General features: G+C 35.6%; 2 protein-coding genes across 2 annotated transcripts; one reads left to right on the plus strand and one right to left on the minus strand.

Moving 5' to 3' along the window:
• Window positions 1-168: 168 nt before the first annotated feature.
• Window positions 169-7,507, minus strand: LOC107037272 (protein misato). Its single transcript, XM_015255736.2, has 5 exons — window positions 7,062-7,507; window positions 6,850-6,930; window positions 3,874-4,323; window positions 1,463-2,267; window positions 169-441 (listed from the first exon to the last, which is right to left on the minus strand). Exons 1-5 carry the CDS (start codon window positions 7,137-7,139, stop codon window positions 233-235), a joined length of 1,623 nt encoding a protein of 540 aa, XP_015111222.1. The 5' UTR covers window positions 7,140-7,507; the 3' UTR covers window positions 169-232.
• Window positions 7,508-10,897: 3,390 nt separating this feature from the next.
• Window positions 10,898-16,043, plus strand: LOC107037316 (lysophospholipid acyltransferase 7). Its single transcript, XM_015255810.2, has 6 exons — window positions 10,898-11,483; window positions 12,113-12,384; window positions 13,536-13,687; window positions 14,141-14,349; window positions 14,718-15,039; window positions 15,604-16,043. Exons 1-6 carry the CDS (start codon window positions 11,272-11,274, stop codon window positions 15,811-15,813), a joined length of 1,377 nt encoding a protein of 458 aa, XP_015111296.1. The 5' UTR covers window positions 10,898-11,271; the 3' UTR covers window positions 15,814-16,043.
• The last annotated feature ends 1,662 nt before the right edge of the window (window positions 16,044-17,705 follow it).

The following is a 17,705-nucleotide window of genomic DNA, read 5'->3' on the forward strand; positions in this document are numbered from 1 at the left end:
ATTGGGAACACGCACACGACCGATTACCCTTCAATCCTCACTCGAGTGTGATTGCGACTGCTTTTGGCTCGATCGTCTTCACCCGCAATCACAGTCTAACAGGCGTAGACACAAATTATCCACATCCTCGACGATTTTCCCCGGGGGTATTGTTAGAGAACCACAAAGTACTCGTCAAAATATCGCTCGTATATTTTAAATCACATTGAACAATACAAAATTGAGGTAGTGATTAGACGTAGTGATCCTCGTAATTCTCTTTGCTGTCCAGCAAGTGGCTCAAACACTCGGTGAAATCGTCCTGCTCGAGACCCGAGTCCTCGAGGGCGTGGAACCTCTTGATATTTTTTATTGAGGATAATGAATCGTGGAGGGACTCGAACAGTTTTGAGAGCTCTGGGGTACTGTGAATCCCTGACAATACTGGAACGCTTTTTACCTCTGAAAAGTAATGAGTCATTTTTTATCAATTATTCAGCTGCTGTTTAGATTATGTCAATGAATGCTCCATTAATAGCAAAACCATATGAACAAAAAAAAAAAATTTAGTTAAATCAAGCATAAATATAAAAATTAGTTGTTTAAATAAATCCATAAAGAATGCAACAATGTAATACCAATTTAAAAATTAACCGAAACTAGTTAACTTGAAATTTTCATGTGATGGGAAGCCCCATTAATAGCAAAACCATATGAACAAAAAAAAACAAAAATTTAGTTAAATCAAGCATAAATATAAAAATTAGTTGTTTAAATAAATCCATAAAGGATGCAACAATGCAATACCAATTTAAAAATTAACCGAAACTAGTTAAATTGAAATTTTCATGTGATGGGAAGAAAAATAATGAATTTAGAATTTAGAAATATTACAATTTAGGATGACCTGATTTAATTGTTGAAGATTAATCATTTATTCTCTTTCTCCGTTCATATCTCTGTACCATTAATGTACTTTATTTAGCAGTATTTTTTTTTATTAAGCAATTAGAAACCTACATAGAAGGTTCATAAGCTGTATAATATGTAATTGCATTACATCACTAGTTTCAACACTATAGTTTGAATAGATTTCTCGGAATCTAAGAGAGATATCAAAATCGTTGTTATAACCTTATTTGTAGAGCCGATTGAGAGCTGCAACAAATGTAGTTACGAAAATTTCGCATAGATTCGGAACTATTCCTCAAAAACTGAATTGAAATCAAATCAGTAGCGAAGTGGTAAAACGTTACAAGTCAATTTTGACTATTGACCAGTTTTCAATAAATATCTCGGAACCTAAGGGAGATAGCAAAATTTTTGTCATAACCTTATTTGTAGAGCCGATTGAGAGCTATAACAAATGTAATAACAAAAATTTCGTGTCTCCGTTAGATTCATAAATATTTCTCAAAAACTCAACTGGGAGATGAGTCGACTTAAACCGTTTCACCACTTCGCTTGTGAAATCAATACTCACCTTCTCCAACGGGCCAGCCAGCGACGTCTCCATTCCCATGAACATTTCCCCCGAAAACCTTCGGGAAAGGCCCCGAGACCTTCAGCCCAGCCTTGAGCGTCGTGAGATGCGTGGCAGAGGCGTGACAGGAGTAAGCGAGATACATGCTCATCATCTCGTGAACAGTTGAGCACCTGTAGGCAGCTTTCCCCATCTGCTTCTTGGCCTCGGCGAGGGGTCTCTTGAGCCTCTCCTCGCTGATGCCCCTCAAGGTGACACTCTGCATGCACCTGTCCCCGGAGACACTCACCCTGGGGGTGAGACTCGTCCAGAGGGGGCCCTCCAGGTCGTCGAGTACGTCAATCAGATCGCGTTTGGTTGCCATTGGAAAAGGGAGACTGAGGCTCGTGGCTGCTGCCTTCCTCCCCAATTTATTGAGGTCAGCACACAAGTCTGACAGAGAGGACATGCTGTGCTGCTTGTGCCTGTATCTGATTGTCAACGTGTCCAGGGCTGTTGCCAGAATAGCGCTGGAGTGGTACCTCAACTCGGGATTGTAAATTAAATTGGGAAAGGCTCTGGGTGGGCCTGGGGTCAGCCAGCCACTCTCCCCGCAGCAGAGGGGACTGAATAGTGACGAATGCTCGTTTAACTGCTGGTAGCACAGGGCGAGGTTCACTGCTTTCAACTGATCTGATGCTGAGGGCTTGGAGCTCTGGGATTCGATCAGGGGAAAGGCCAGGATGCTCTTGTTGTATTCGTCGCGGAGGTGCTCGATGCATGAGGTGGCGAGACCTCCGAAGGCGTTCGAAGAGTCCAGGAGCACCTGGAGATATCAATATTTTATTGTTTTATCTTCTTTTTTAGGGATTTTGGATTTTTTAGAATTCTTTTTCGCGATTTTGCGTCTGAATGGAAGCTTTGTAATCGATCATATTTGAGTTTCCAATGGTTTTGGGTTAGGGTAACTAAATGAGGTCTAAAAGCCCTGAATATGCGATTTGTATATGTATGTGGTCTTTTTTCAGGTTTTTTCGAAATTTTATTCTAAGGGATCCATCGAATTTTATTAAGGGAAGATATCTATGAGCTTTGAAAGTCGAGGGCGATTGGAATGGGATTTCTCATACATTGAAGATCAATTATTACTAGGGGAGGTAGGGGCAAAGCGGACCCCTTCGAAAAAAAAAAGTGTGGGGTAAAGTGGACCCTCACATAAATTATCGAATCGAGTCGCCAGAATTATTCTAATACGTTTTATAAAGTGAAATTTACTACCTTGACTAAAAAAATATGCAATGAGGGCAAGTATAAATTTGTGTGAGCTCCTGCGGATCTAATTGTGAACAAGAAATGTGAGTTTTTGATCAACAGCGATTACATTCTATCCAATCGGTAGAACAACATGACAATGACTCCTGACAAACGGAAAATTAAAATAATTTTAAAAAAACAGAGGGTCCACTTTGCCCCAACATTAATTTTTTTTTTAATTTAATGACAGATCTTAATTGCAATTCTAATGAGATTATGATCTCCACGTGAAGTGCATTGACTCATTAGAATTTAAAAAACTAAACGATTCGCTTAGAGGGTCCGCTTTGCCCCTACCTCCCCTATATAATAATCGTCAAAAAAATTCTGGCTCGGATTCATGAATTAACGTTGTTTTCTGTACTATTCCATCTCAAAAACTGGATAGAAACGTCTATTCATGGGATAGTTCATATCTATGTGAAAATATATGGCTATGAAATATGAATTTTTTTGTGGACATTTTATGTTAATTCGCATATCTCGAAGAGTTTTCAAACTATCTCCATGAAATTTTGGTGGTATCTCTGGGTCATTCATGAGTAGCTCCTGTAAAAATTTGAAGGACATCGGATATGTAGTTTTTATGATACAATGTTTTCCATATGTGGACATTGGTTGTCATGTCGCATATCTCGAGTTTCCAAATATTTGCATGAAATTTTGGTGGTATATTTTGACCATTGATAAGTATTTTTCATAAAAATTGTAGGGTTTTGTATAAGAATATGTAATAGAAGACCCATGGCCATGAAACGTAAATGGCGGGCGCTTGCGCCCGCATTATGCTTGTGTATGAATAAAAATGAATAATTAGTGCAAAAAATTAATTGTTTATCAAGTGTGGCGTTTTGAGTGAGATCGTCTTCTGCATTAATCCTTTCGACGATCTAACTTTAGTGAAATAACTCCTGATGCTATTTCTGGATATTCCTGGGTGTCCAAGGGCCGTCTTTTATTTATTTATTTCTAAAATGAAACGTCTTTCATTTATTTATTAGAATAAATAATACTTATTTATTTTATTCATTTTAGAAATAAATAACTGAAACTAATAAATGAATAAATGAATGAATTCAACCAAACCTTATTTCTAATCACAGGAATTAATTCTTTACCTGAAATCCTTGCATGAGGTCGCACTCCTCAGCATAAGCCCTGATTCTGTCCGAGAAATCGTCCTGGAACTGCTCAGTGCACCAGAGGTTCCTCCCATAATGGAAAACATCGAATGGAGGGTTTGAGCCCTTGTGCTGGTACTCCCTGACGATGTTGACGGTTCTGGGGTGGAACCTGGGGACTAAGTAATCCACCCAACTGTTAATTTCGCTCTCAAGGTCGAGGGACTGGTCCTCCCCAGTTTCTCTCGTCTTCTCCAAGCTCTGGATGAATGAAGACTTGGGGAGGGGGTCCTCGGTAGTGATGTCCAGGTTCTCGGGGTCCCAGACGTCGGAGGGACCGGCATCTGGGTCGGGTACTGGGTCGTAGAGGGATCCTCGTTCTGCAAGGTAACCGAGGGAACCTTTCAGGTCCACAACGAGCAATCGGGGGGTGAATGTCACTTCTCTCTGGAATAATACTTTTTTCGATAATTTTTTTTATTAGAAGCTGCTTTTTATGAATCAACTCAATAGCTCGTACAGGAAAAAATTGAAAAACCTAGCGAATTCGCAGTAAAATGGCATTGAATTAGGGTGGGGGTTTTCAATATCTGTATTTTTGTTTATTAATTTATATTTTAGACAGAATCGATCCAGTGATCCAGGGGGAAACAAGTCAATTCAATGATTCACTCAAAAATTCACTTGATCGTTTACTTGCTATAGGGCTTTGTAATTTCGACTATACTGTTGGGAGGGCTCAGATAATTCGTGGGGGAGAGGGGGACAGTATGAAACAGTTAAAATAACGACTGTTTAACGCAATTTTAGCAAGAAAAAATTTCATTAAATTTTGTTTATCAACTTTTTTTATTATTGGGAGGATTGATGAGAATAATAATTTCTTATTTAATGGAATGTTTCAGTAGTGTTCCAGTAGAAATTTGAAAAAATCATGAAAATATTCAGCGTCATTCGAATTACATTTTAAACACAATTTATTATGCTTTTAAATATTCATTGTTTATAAATAAATAATTAAAGCCGTTCAAACTTTTGGAAATCGTATATTTTTAGACGTGAAATCGATTTCTGGTCAAATTCAGAATATACATAAATTTTTACGATTCTGAACAACTGATTCTGTTTCCCCCTGGAAACAAGTCAATTCAATGATTCACTCAAAAATTCACTTGATCGTTTACTTGCTATAGGGCTTTGTAATTTCGACTATACTGTTGGGAGGGCTCAGATAATTCGTGGGGGAGAGGGGGACAGTATGAAACAGTTAAAATAACGACTGTTTAACGCAATTTTAGCAACAAAAAATTTCATTAAATTTTGTTTATCAACTTTTTTTATTATTGGGAGGATTGATGAGAATAATAATTTCTTATTTAATGGAATGTTTCAGTAGTGTTCCAGTAGAAATTTGAAAAAATCATGAAAATATTCAGCGTCATTCGAATTACATTTTAAACACAATTTATTATGCTTTTAAATATTCATTGTTTATAAATAAATAATTAAAGCCGTTCAAACTTTTGGAAATCGTATATTTTTAGACGTGAAATCGATTTCTGGTCAAATTCAGAATATACATAAATTTTTACGATTCTGAACAACTGATTCTGTTTCCCCCTGGAAACAAGTCAATTCAATGATTCACTCAAAAATTCACTTGATCGTTTACTTGCTATAGGGCTTTGTAATTTCGACTATACTGTTGGGAGGGCTCAGATAATTCGTGGGGGAGAGGGGGACAGTATGAAACAGTTAAAATAACGACTGTTTAACGCAATTTTAGCAACAAAAAATTTCATTAAATTTTGTTTATCAACTTTTTTTATTATTGGGAGGATTGATGAGAATAATAATTTCTTATTTAATGGAATGTTTCAGTAGAGTGTTCCAGTAGAAATTTGAAAAAATCATGGAAATATTCAGCGTCATTCGAATTACATTTTGAACACAATTTATTATGCTTTTAAATATTCATTGTTTATAAATAAATAATTAAAGCCGTTCAAACTTTTGGAAATCGTATATTTTTAGACGTGAAATCGATTTCTGGTCAAATTCAGAATATACATAAATTTTTACGATTCTGAACAACTGATTCTGTTTCCCCCTGGAAACAAGTCAATTCAATGATTCACTCAAAAATTCACTTGATCGTTTACTTGCTATAGGGCTTTGTAATTTCGACTATACTGTTGGGAGGGCTCAGATAATTCGTGGGGGAGAGGGGGACAGTATGAAACAGTTAAAATAACGACTGTTTAACGCAATTTTAGCAACAAAAAATTTCATTAAATTTTGTTTATCAACTTTTTTTATTATTGGGAGGATTGATGAGAATAATAATTTCTTATTTAATGGAATGTTTGAGTAGAGTGTTCCAGTAGAAATTTGAAAAAATCATGGAAATATTCAGCGTCATTCGAATTACATTTTAAACACAATTTATTATGCTTTTAAATATTCATTGTTTATAAATAAATAATTAAAGCCGTTCAAACTTTTGGAAATCGTATATTTTTAGACGTGAAATCGATTTCTGGTCAAATTCAGAATATACCTACATAAATTTTTACGATTCTGAACAACTGATTTTTATGGTGAAAAATTGATTGTTTATAAATTATTAATAGAAAGTGTTCGTAATTTTTAAAAATATCAATTTTTTAATTATAACATCAATCTTTTTTCAAAAGTAAACTTCCACATTTTTTTTCAGATTTTTAAAATGGATTCAATTTCGAGATTAAATTTCAAAAATCTGGAAAGTTAAAATAGAAAAATGAAAAACAAAATACAATCCAATAAAATGAAATCGCGACTAAAATCGTTATAAAATTTCCGGAAACTGATGTGGATTCCTACTCAAATCATTTTTTTAATCAAGTTATTGAGATGTAATATTGATTGTCCTCAATCTCCGGAACAATTACCACTCAAATAAATTACAACACGAACAAAATTTGCACTTACTCTTGGGCTCTCACCCTCCCGATACAGAACGTCGTTGTTTACCTCCGAGGGATTTGCCGGGTCGTAAGAGAAATTCGCCTCCTGCAAAATTTATCATCAAATCAATTGGTTATCTCAACAACCAATTAGTTAACAACAAAAATTAAATACAACAATTTGGAGCGAATCAGCGGGTTATGTCAAACGAACTGTTTATCCTGAAAACAATTTACCTGTAAATTCCACCAGTGAGCCCCAACGTAATTAGCGTAATGCCCCAGTTGGAGAGTAATTATTTCCCTCGTCGTCATCTTGAATATTTTTAATTATTAAAGCGCAAATGGAATTGTTGAACGAACTTTTCGTTCGTTTTGGAGTATTTTTCAGCTTCTCTCGCTGCCAAACCTCGTGTTTGACAGGAGAGTGGGGGAAGTCAGCTGTGACGTCATTTTGCAGTGCCGTCTGTGGGCTTGAGGCCAGGTTTTCCGAGTTGCAATCGTTGATTGGATCAGGATGGATCAGTAGACCGAAAACTCAATGCATTAATGCGTGCAAGGGCTCGAAAATCTGAACTATCAAATGTCTTATTCTTGCATGTTATGAGATAGAAAAGGATAATTCACTGCAATTCTCACGAAAAAAATTGTTACGTTATAACCTCAACCCGAATTTTGTCTCTCTCGAAAGGGCAGAGTAGTGTCACTTATCAGAGGGGAGGCAAAGAAGATTTCAAGAGCAGTTATCGACATGCTTTCATGGTCAGTTACCTTCCCCGCAGGTGATTCATCAACTGCGTCTTCGTCACTCGGAATAAAATAAAACATTCTAGTAATCGAAAATTGCTAGCTTTTTAAAGGAACGTAATAGTATATTTCGTAACGAGTGCAAAAAAGTGTTTTTTGGCGAGTGGGAGGTTTATGTCACGAGCCGAAGGCGAGTGATATAATCCCACGAGCTAAAAAACATTTTTTCATCACGCTGTGACGAAAAGTGAACTTTTCGTGAGAAGACCCGGTAAACCGCGATTCTAACCTCGCTTCGCTCGGTTTGATCACGGTTTACGGGCCTTCTGACGAAAAATTGCATTCATCACACGGTCCAAAAGTATTTTCTGACGAAGGTGATTATAGGCCTCGCCTTCGGCTCAGCCTACAAAACCACATTCGTCAGAAAATACTTTGTGGACCTTGTGATGAAAATAACTATTTCGGCACGCTCCGCGTGCCTAAAAGTCCAATTTCCGCCACATTGTGATGAAAAATATTGTTCGTAACTCGTGAAAAAATGTTTTTTAGCTCGTGGGATTATATCACTCACCTTCTGCTCGTGATATAAACCTCCCACTCGCCAAAAAACACTTTTTTGCACTCGTTACGAAATATACTATTTCACGAGTTACGAACAATATTTTTCATCACAATGTGGCGGAAAGTCCACTTTTCGTCACAGCGTGATGAAAAAAATGTAAAAAACCCGTCGAGGTAATTAACGTAAATTACGCCGGTAAAAAACGGTGAAATTTACTAACGTAATTCACACGCCCAACCCTGAATATAGGGAAGAGTGGGGTAAAATGAAACAGCGGGGCAAAATGAAATGAAATGTAATCAAACATTGTAATCGTTGACAATCGGAATGACAAAAATGCAATTTTTAGACCATGTCTCTACGTTGTAAACAAATATTTTTCGATTGTTTGCTAATGCATTGACGGAATTGAATCTTTTTCTCCTTAAATGCAGGACTTGTTGACCGCTATCAATCACCATTAAGTAAAATTCAATTTAATTATTCATTTTTTTAATTTCTTAATTTTTCCAAAAATTAGTTTTTCAACGATAACTTTAAAAAATGTTTTAAATTCATTAAATGATGACTTAAAAAATTTGATTAGATGTCGTGTTGACCGAGTTCGAAGATGAAGGCGACTACAATAATCGTTGTGTTTATTTATTTTTTATTTTGAAAAAATTCTGTTTTTTTTCGAAAATCAGAATTCCGGGGATATCTTTGAATATCATGCTTCAAATGAATTCAATCGTAGCGTAAAATATTTCTTTCAATACCATTAAGTCGAAGTTAAAAGATGATTACGATAGCTATGTTGGTTGATTTGATTTTTATGATGATTTATGAGAATGTATATTTCTTACAATAAAGAACGTTAAAGTATAATAAATCAGAATGTATCAAATTAAGTTAATCTGATTGCGAAGACAAATGAAAATGAAATAACATAAAATAATATAAATTGAGGATCAATGCATTTATTGATTCATCAATTCATTTACTTATTCATTTATTTATTCATTCATTTCTTCAAGCCTGTATGGAGACCTAACAGCACAAGGCAAATAACAAAGTCAAATGACTCAATATAAAAAATAACTGTTTAAAACCTTCTTAATTGCATATTCGCGAAATAACGTGCATTGCACTTTCACTGGGATCCATCATAGAAGTGGGATAAACGTCTTCGCATGCAGCACTCCCCGAAGTATTTTTATCTCTCACCTATTGATCCAGTTTCCCGTGGAAACGTAACAATTCGATTTTTCCCATCTCGTTTGACATGGATTTAACTCGATAACCAGAGGTTCTAGGGGAAAATGTCAGGATACTTTTTTTATTGGGAATTTCGTCAGCTACAAAAATGTTTATTTGACATTTTCGTCTACACCCACTTGTTTCAGAGATAAATGCAATCGGGGAAAATATCTCAGTAGAATGAGTTGTAAAAAATCGAATTCGGCTGATTTTTTCTGTAGAATAATTTCCATTGAACATTTATATCGATAAAAACGCGCGGATGAGTGGTGAATTTTTTCAGTAGAATCGGCCGAAAACTAATGGAAAATACAATGTTAATCCAGCAGAATTTTCTAGCGAATTCACCAGGTTTTTTTATGAAATTTTTTCTTGTGTTTTGCAAGGCTGACAGTCGGCAAAAAAAATCTCCAATGCCATCGTATCCACTTGCAGCATAAAATACATCCCAATTATATCTCAATTCCGTACCAATTGACGGAAATCCGCGGATTATCGCGAGTTCAAAGGTCGTCTCCAAGAAGGTCAGGGACTCCCTCCGAATTTGATAAAATCATTCGTCATGAAGTCTCGAGCCACAATCGCCCCAATAATTACGTTTTTCTTGTATTAATCCGACAATTCTGCTCTGTCCATTTCAATCTTTATTAATTACACAACAAAATCCGATGTTTTTTTTCATAAATCTCTTCATTTCAAAGATATTGATAAATTTGTCTTCATTTTCATGTTCCAATGATTCATAATTTTTTTTTTCTTTCAAAATATTTTTATGAGCTTCAACAATAAAATGGAACTTGCGTCCCACCACTCATGTACACAATAAAATTACTCTCCACACGTTGAACTATGATTTTTTCAATGAAATTTTATGATTCGTTCCCCAATACAATTTAATATCCTCAAAATTACCACTAAAATTCGTGAATTTTTTATGCCAATAAAAATACAAATTAAGGAAGAAAGGCAATGGGTGTCTTTATGAAAAAATTTGGAGAGAAACTTAAGCAGAAAATTTTGAGAATTATGTGGAGAGAAAGTTACGCAGATCATTTTGTGAACTGTTCATATTGACACATGTGTTTTCATTTTGATCCACAGTTGCGACAACAAAAATTTGAGAAAAGGATTGACTATCTCGATGTATAGCGATGTATCTCGAGGTGATTTTTTCATTGCGTTAATCCAACCAATTCAGCTCTGTCCATGTCAACCTCTCCCAACACTCACGCAGAACGCAATGTTTAATCCTCACCAACTCGAGATCATCCGAGTGAAACTCAATAATTTTTTTTATGCCACTCATGCCTGAAACCGGCTGGATTACACACTCGACGCTTCGCGTCTCGTGTCTAATTCAGCCGGTTTCAGGCTTCGTGACATAAAATTTTGTTCAGTACTTGTGGGGAAATTTCGTCCTTAACGTGTGTGGTTACATCACTCGCCTTCGGCTCATGCTGTAAACCCCACAACGTTAAAGACGAAATTGTCCCACACGTGCTGAAATATACTATTTCATTTCGAATGTATTTTTTAAGCCCCAAAATGTGCCCCCATTCCCTCCAATTTCCCCTTCCCCGAGGGACATCGACAATTTAACAAGGTTCATTCTCACTTACGTTCCACCACTCACGCACACAATCAAATCATTCCCGACACGTTGAACTGTGACGTGTTCCGTGGCGTGCTCAAGTGTATTTTAGTCAACCACTCCAGTTCAGTTCAGTGTGCACGAGTTCGTCAGCTCGTGCAGTCGGAGTTACCACCGCAGTGCCATTAACATCAATCAATGCACAACACTGCAGTTTCGACGTCTTCTGTTATCATTTGACAAGACAACGAGGGGAGAATTAGAACACCAGGGGAATTGAATGGTTCACACATTTGTCCCATAAAATGTTCATCGATGATGTTATCTATGTCATCGTGTTGCTGTTGTGCATCGGATTCGGCCAAGTGTTCAGGGGACTCAAGGATGCCAATACCAAACAGTGGGTGTCCACCGGCTTCGGGTTACTCGTGGGCTCCGTTGTTTCCGGTGTGCACATTTTACACCCTATTATAAGTACTGTTATTGCTGCGGTTTTGATAACAAATTTGTCACATAGGTGAGTTGAAAATGATTTATTTCAGTGGGCGAAGTGGTAAAATGATTTAAGTCGACTTATCTCAGTTGAGTTTTTGAGGAATATTTCGAATTTAAGGGAAATCGTGAAATTTTCGTAATTACATTTGTTGTTGCACGCTATTTGCTCTACATAAAAGGTCTCATAACAATAATTATATTATAATAATGATTATTAATAATTATAAATAATTAATTTTAAAGATTAAAATTAACAAAACGACGTTAAAAATTTATGATTAATTATTAATTATATTTATAATAAAATGGTAAATATTAAATAATTAAGCACCCATTTTTTAAAATTATAATTATTAATTATAATTATAATTGACGTCGACGTCGGTTTGTCACGTTTGATTTTTAACGTCCTTTTGTTAATTTTAATTTTTTTCATTATATTTATTATTAATAATTATTAATAATAATAATAATAATAATAAACTGCCATATTGCAGTTCATAAAATTCTTTACGAGATGATTTCTCCAGGGGAAGTGTCCGGAGAAATTTATTATAGATAATTCCATGATCTCCAAAAAGGTCACTTGACTCTGCTGATAAATGCAGCAATCTCGGAAATACTCAAGACAATGAATTTTTGTTTATCAAGAACGAGACACATAGCTGCCTTTTTCTTCTCCTTCTTCTACCTCCTCTTCGTATTTCGCCTGTGCGATTGGTATGGCGCGGAAATACCCTCGACCCACACGAATCTCCTCCAGATGATCATCACCCTGAGGCTCGCCGGCCTCGGATTCGAGATGAATTCGGCGGTTGAGAGTCTCAAGGAAGACCCCAACAACAGGACTTACAAGGCTATGAAAAACATCGGGTTCCTCGATGTGTGCCATTTTTCAATGGGATACGTGGGACTTTTAACAGGTGACTACTTGCACTCTTCCACGAGGAAAAAAAGGAAGGTATTTTTTCGAACAAGAACAATAATAGCAGCCAAGTGGTAAAACGGTTCAAGTCGATCTTGACTATTGGCCAGATTTCAATGAATATCTCGGAATCTAAGGGAGATAGAAAAATTTGTATTGAAACCTTTTCTGTAGAGCGAATTGAGGGCTACAAAAAAGGTTATTACGAAAATTTTGCTATCTCCCTCAGATTGGGAGATATTCCTCAAAAATCAGCAGAAGCCTAAATCGACTTTGTTTTACCGATTTGTTACTGATATTTTCTGAAATATTCAAGGAATCGTCAATTTTCAAATCCATACAATGAAAACTGTCAAAGTATTATTCTCAAATTTTAATTAATTAATCTTAATTAATTAATGAACTTACAGTTGTCATTGTCAAAAAAATTTTGATTTCAATGGAAATTTAAACTGTGTGATGATTCAACTCGTCAGTAGCCAATGACGAGAGGAAAAATACAATGATTCAGCGAAATTCTGCATTGGAATACGTCAGACATGACCTTTTTTAGAATTACGCAATTATCTCGGTAATGAGGGATTCTGGAGCAAAATACGAAAGTATTTCGATCACTTCTGCATGTTAAAACATTCAGTAAAAAACTTCATCATTGAAATTGAAAATGGACTTGCAGAATGAATGGAGTACCTCTCCGATTAGTGACTCTGAAACCCTTTTGTAGAGAATTTTATCAGTTGAAAGAAAATTCTCACAAGAATCTTCACATCTCTAGATTCTCAGATATTCAACTGGACCTGTTGTTATAAAATGAAAAATTGATATAGCAGCAATTCAGACATGACACTTTTTTTCATGTCTCACAATCTTATCTCGAAAATTAATTTCCCATTTTACCAGAATCTGTCTATTCACATTGGCTATTGTTTAGAATTTATTTCCGATTTTAATTTTCGACATTCAAGTTATTTACACAACTTTAAAGACAGAAAGCATCTAGTGCCATTAACTGGCACATTGAACTTGTCTTATCTATCAAATGATGATGAAACTGTAATTACTAAAAATAATGTCATTTCGTTTCCCCCTTCGCTATTGATTACCAATGCTCAATGCATTATTGATGGTCTAATCGGGGAATTTCCGCAGGTCCTTACTACACCTACAGAACGTACTGGGACTCCATACACCACAATTTCGGTGACTACATCGACTGCAAAGGTCAAACCCTCCAGAAACTGAAGAAAATAGCTGTTGCTGTCGTTTTCCACCTGTTCTTCAACTACTACTATCCCATAAGTGTAATTACACACTAGTGGCGTGATAACACGCACGACAAAATTCCACAGAAAAACTTAGCGAATTCGTTTTACTATTCAATAGAAAATATTCTATAGATAAATTCGAAAAAAATCAATTTTTCTATACAAAACATTCTATTGAGATATTTTCTACAGAATCAAGTTTTTCTCGCCTCAAGTTTTCTTCATTCTATTTTTCTTTTCTGTTCATAAAAAAATCGAAACAGAAAAATTTTGAGGCAAGGAAATTCCATAGAAAATATCTCAGTAGAATAAGTTGTAAATAAAACGACATTCTGATTTTTCTACAAAATATTTTTCATTTAACATTCCAACAGAATTGTCTAACGAATTCACTAGGTTTTTTTATGAATTTTTTTTCTTACGCGAATAGCATGATAAGCAGTTGATAAACCACAAATTACTGGTGACTATCGTTTGTTCTATTTACAGTACGTTTACACCGAGGAGTTCCAGGGGAGATCGCTGTTGTACCGATACTTCTATGTCTACCCCTCGTTTTTCAATTTCAAGACGAGGATATACGCCGGGATGATGCTGTCCGAGTGCGTCTGCCACATGGCTGGGCTTGGAGCTTATCCCACGAGCAGTGAGCCTCGATCGGGACTGGGACCGACGGACTACAAGAAAATTTTAGAACTGTAATTACAATTTTCCATAATTTCATGTGCAAAAGTTTCATAGAAAACAGGATATTTAGAGGGAAATTCCATTGAATTTTTGTTGAATTTTCAATGGTAAATTTTCTATGGAAAAAGTAAATGGAAGTCAATTTTTCTATTTTTTTTATGTTTGCAAAACAGTCCATTTTTTTTTTCACCATCAATTGAATATTAATTGATTTTTTTCAGCGTAATAAGTAACTCATAAGAACTTTCTTTTATTCACTGAAAATCTCCGCGAAAAAGGTCTCTCAATATCGCTCATCACCAAAATAATTCAATATTTTGAGTTGATGAATAAATACTCTCAATATTATTGTTCTCAATCGATAATTTGGATCCACTAGAGCCGACAATCCCGAAAAACTGAAATCCGAGAAGATGGACTTTGAGACTGTCCACAATATCGACATTCCCGAGGTGGAGAGGTGCTTCTTGGTGAGGAAAGCCATGAAATCCTGGAACATCACTGTGCAGTACTGGATGGCAGCTTACGTCTACAAGCAATTCCCCAGCAAATCCCTGAGGACAGCCGCCACCTTCATGATCTCAGCTGTGTGGCACGGCTGGGCATTTGGATACTACGTTTCACTATTATCGCTTATATTTTTCCTACCGGTGGAGGATCTCTACGTGAAGTTCTATAACCAGAGTCAGGACAATAGTTTGGTGAGTCCCTAACTATATTCGCTGATAATTCCGAAATTTTCACAAATTTTGGTGAAATTTCTCAATTATAGTTAATTAACTTTGTGACGATCTTGCTGTCAAGTGATTTGAGGAGAAAATACCAGGAACTTTTCAGTCTGTAAAATTCTACAAAAATTTCTTGGCATTTTTCTCTAAACCCGAACTGTACTAATTTTGATCACTCCTTTTTCTCCCTATTTCTTATGAAGGCCCCACTAATAATTACGTAATAATCTTCTTAACGAGTTGTTCGAGATGTCAGCAATCTTAACAAATCTTGAAATTCTCTAGAAAATCTAGAGAAATTCTTGACCCACTAGTTTCAGAAATGTCTGCAATAATCGACATTAATTTTTTTCACTCATCCCCAGTGAACACTCCATCAATCGATCACATAATTAATTACCTCATTAACAAATAATTCAGGGTAGAATATCACGAAAACGTCAGTTCACCAAGTTCTCAAAAATATTTGACATTTTCCTCCAATTTACTCAATCTCCAGATAATTTTATAATTTGAAAATATTCTTGTCAATTACAGAGGAAAAACGGACTCTGGGTTCTCCTCTACTTCCTCAGATTCTCCTGCATGTCCTACTTGGGAATTGGTTTCCAACTGCTGGAGTACGACAATACAGTCTACTACTTCACCAACATTTACGCCGCTGGCCACGTTTTAGTGGGGATACTATACATAATCGGTCGTCAGATGAAGCCGCTGACAATTGTTGAAACTGATAAGAGGCTGTGAATTACAAAACCCCTCGTTGTTGATGTTACGAAAGTACCTCTTTGCATTATAACGCCCGTGATCTTCCACTATCTTGTTACCAATTTCAAAGACGAAACGAAGGATGTGATAATGCACAATTATACATATTTATGCACAACAGCTGAATTGAGAGGAGCAGGAATTTTATATACAGATAATTAAGGAGTTGAATGGATTTGAATTCTAAATAAAAATTATTAGAGATTTTATATTTTTTTAGAAGCATTTTATTCAATTCTACCCACAGGAAAATACTCGATTCAGCTATAACTGTAGGATAAATTCGAAATTATTTAAGTGGTTTTAGAAGAAAAGGTCGAGACATTTTTTGTAGAGAATTTCACAATTTAGAAAAAAAAACTCTTGACATTTTCCACTGAGACAAGAATTTTAAGACAAAATCTGTAAAAAATGTCAATAGATCTTTCTTGAAGCTTGTGAAATTGCCTAGAAAGAGGCCTTTGACATTTCCTCATCAAACTGCTCACAGATAATTAAACAATCAACGAAGACTGCACTAGTAATCACTGATGAATACTTACGTGCCCCAGTACCTGCAATAAACTCAACATTAATAAACAAATAATCCCAGTAGACATCGCAAATAATGTAGACCACTTTTCAAATCATAATCTCAATCCTCATTTTCAGCATAAAACCGAAATAAAATCATTCAATAGTGAAGCTGCTGAACCCAATTCCCATTCTCCACTTTCTGATAAATTCCCACTTATCCCATAACGATTTATTCTAAGAGGGAAAGTCAAGAGGCATCACTTGCAAAAATGTTGTCCTCTGAAAGACTTTCCCTTGAAATTTTCCCCTCGAACGACCCCCCCCCCCCAGATAACTGCAAAAAGAAAAAAGAAAAATTCCCATTTCCCAACGAAAACTAAAGAAAAATTGTCTTCAATCATTGGAGATATCTCGAGAATGTCAGAGTGAAATTTAAAAAATCAAGCGTCATTTTAAACATTTCTTTATAATATTCAAAATGATACTTGATTCACCAGATTTGCACTGTTCAGTCATCGAATATCTCACATTTTGAAAAAAAAACGGATGAATTAATTTAAAAGAGAAACCTGGAACTTTCCTCGGGTGATTCTATTAAATTTATTTTGAAATTCTATCAATACTTCAATAGATTAATAAGAAACCAATAAAAACAATTTTAAAAAATTCAGTAAAAAAAAAATCCATTGTTTATCTTTTTATATAACTCATTCTGCTGAGATTTTTTTGGTGTGAAAGTTCCTGGGCATGATTTTTACAAGGTTTTTTCTCTAGGATTTTTTAATGAGACATGAAAAAAAGAATAGAAAAACTTGGAAAATTGATGCCTAACAATTTTTGCAGAAAGAATCTGAAGAGAATAATTCATACAGAGAAATCAAAATCTATCAGTTTTTTTCTTGAATTCCAGAAAAATTCAATTGAACAGAATTTCTTACAGAAAGCCCCCGGTTTATCAATCGAATTTATTCATAAGTCCAATTTTCCCCACAATTGAGCTGAACAAATAGTGGGATATTGGAGAATAATCAACGACGTTGATTAAATTGCCTAATTGCGACGTTTCAACGAATTATTTTAGCTTCCACATAATTTAGGAATTCTAATATTGGAAATTAACCCTAGTTTGGTCACCATATGAGAACTTACGACTTGGTCACCTCCGCAGGGAATCGCCGCCGTGTTATTTAGGCCCGAGCGTTGCCGAATTCACTCTATACTGCCCGGGCGCGTTTAGCGAGACTTCGGCAACGTCGCACAACGGGCAATTTCATTTAACATGATTAGAAATAATTTTTTCTTCAGGAATTGTGGATATAAATAATTTTAAAAAATATTATAATTTTGTAGACACT

The sequence above is a fragment of the Diachasma alloeum genome, unplaced genomic scaffold, assembly GCF_001412515.2.
Source record: "Diachasma alloeum isolate Michigan unplaced genomic scaffold, Dall2.0 Dall_scaffold_00216, whole genome shotgun sequence".
Taxonomy (NCBI): domain Eukaryota; kingdom Metazoa; phylum Arthropoda; class Insecta; order Hymenoptera; family Braconidae; genus Diachasma; species Diachasma alloeum.

Coding starts and splice junctions, on each gene's coding strand:
- LOC107037272 (XM_015255736.2), bottom strand. CDS start 7,139: ATGACGACGAGGGAAATAATTACTCTCCAACTGGGGCATTACGCTAAT. Junction 6,931..7,061: donor CTCACTGGTGGAATTTACAG/GTAAATTGTTTT, acceptor TAAATTTTGCAG/GAGGCGAATTTCTCTTACGA. Junction 4,324..6,849: donor GGGAGGGTGAGAGCCCAAGA/GTAAGTGCAAAT, acceptor GTATTATTCCAG/AGAGAAGTGACATTCACCCC.
- LOC107037316 (XM_015255810.2), top strand. CDS start 11,272: ATGTTCATCGATGATGTTATCTATGTCATCGTGTTGCTGTTGTGCATC. Junction 11,484..12,112: donor ATAACAAATTTGTCACATAG/GTGAGTTGAAAA, acceptor TTGTTTATCAAG/AACGAGACACATAGCTGCCT. Junction 14,350..14,717: donor TACAAGAAAATTTTAGAACT/GTAATTACAATT, acceptor TGGATCCACTAG/AGCCGACAATCCCGAAAAAC.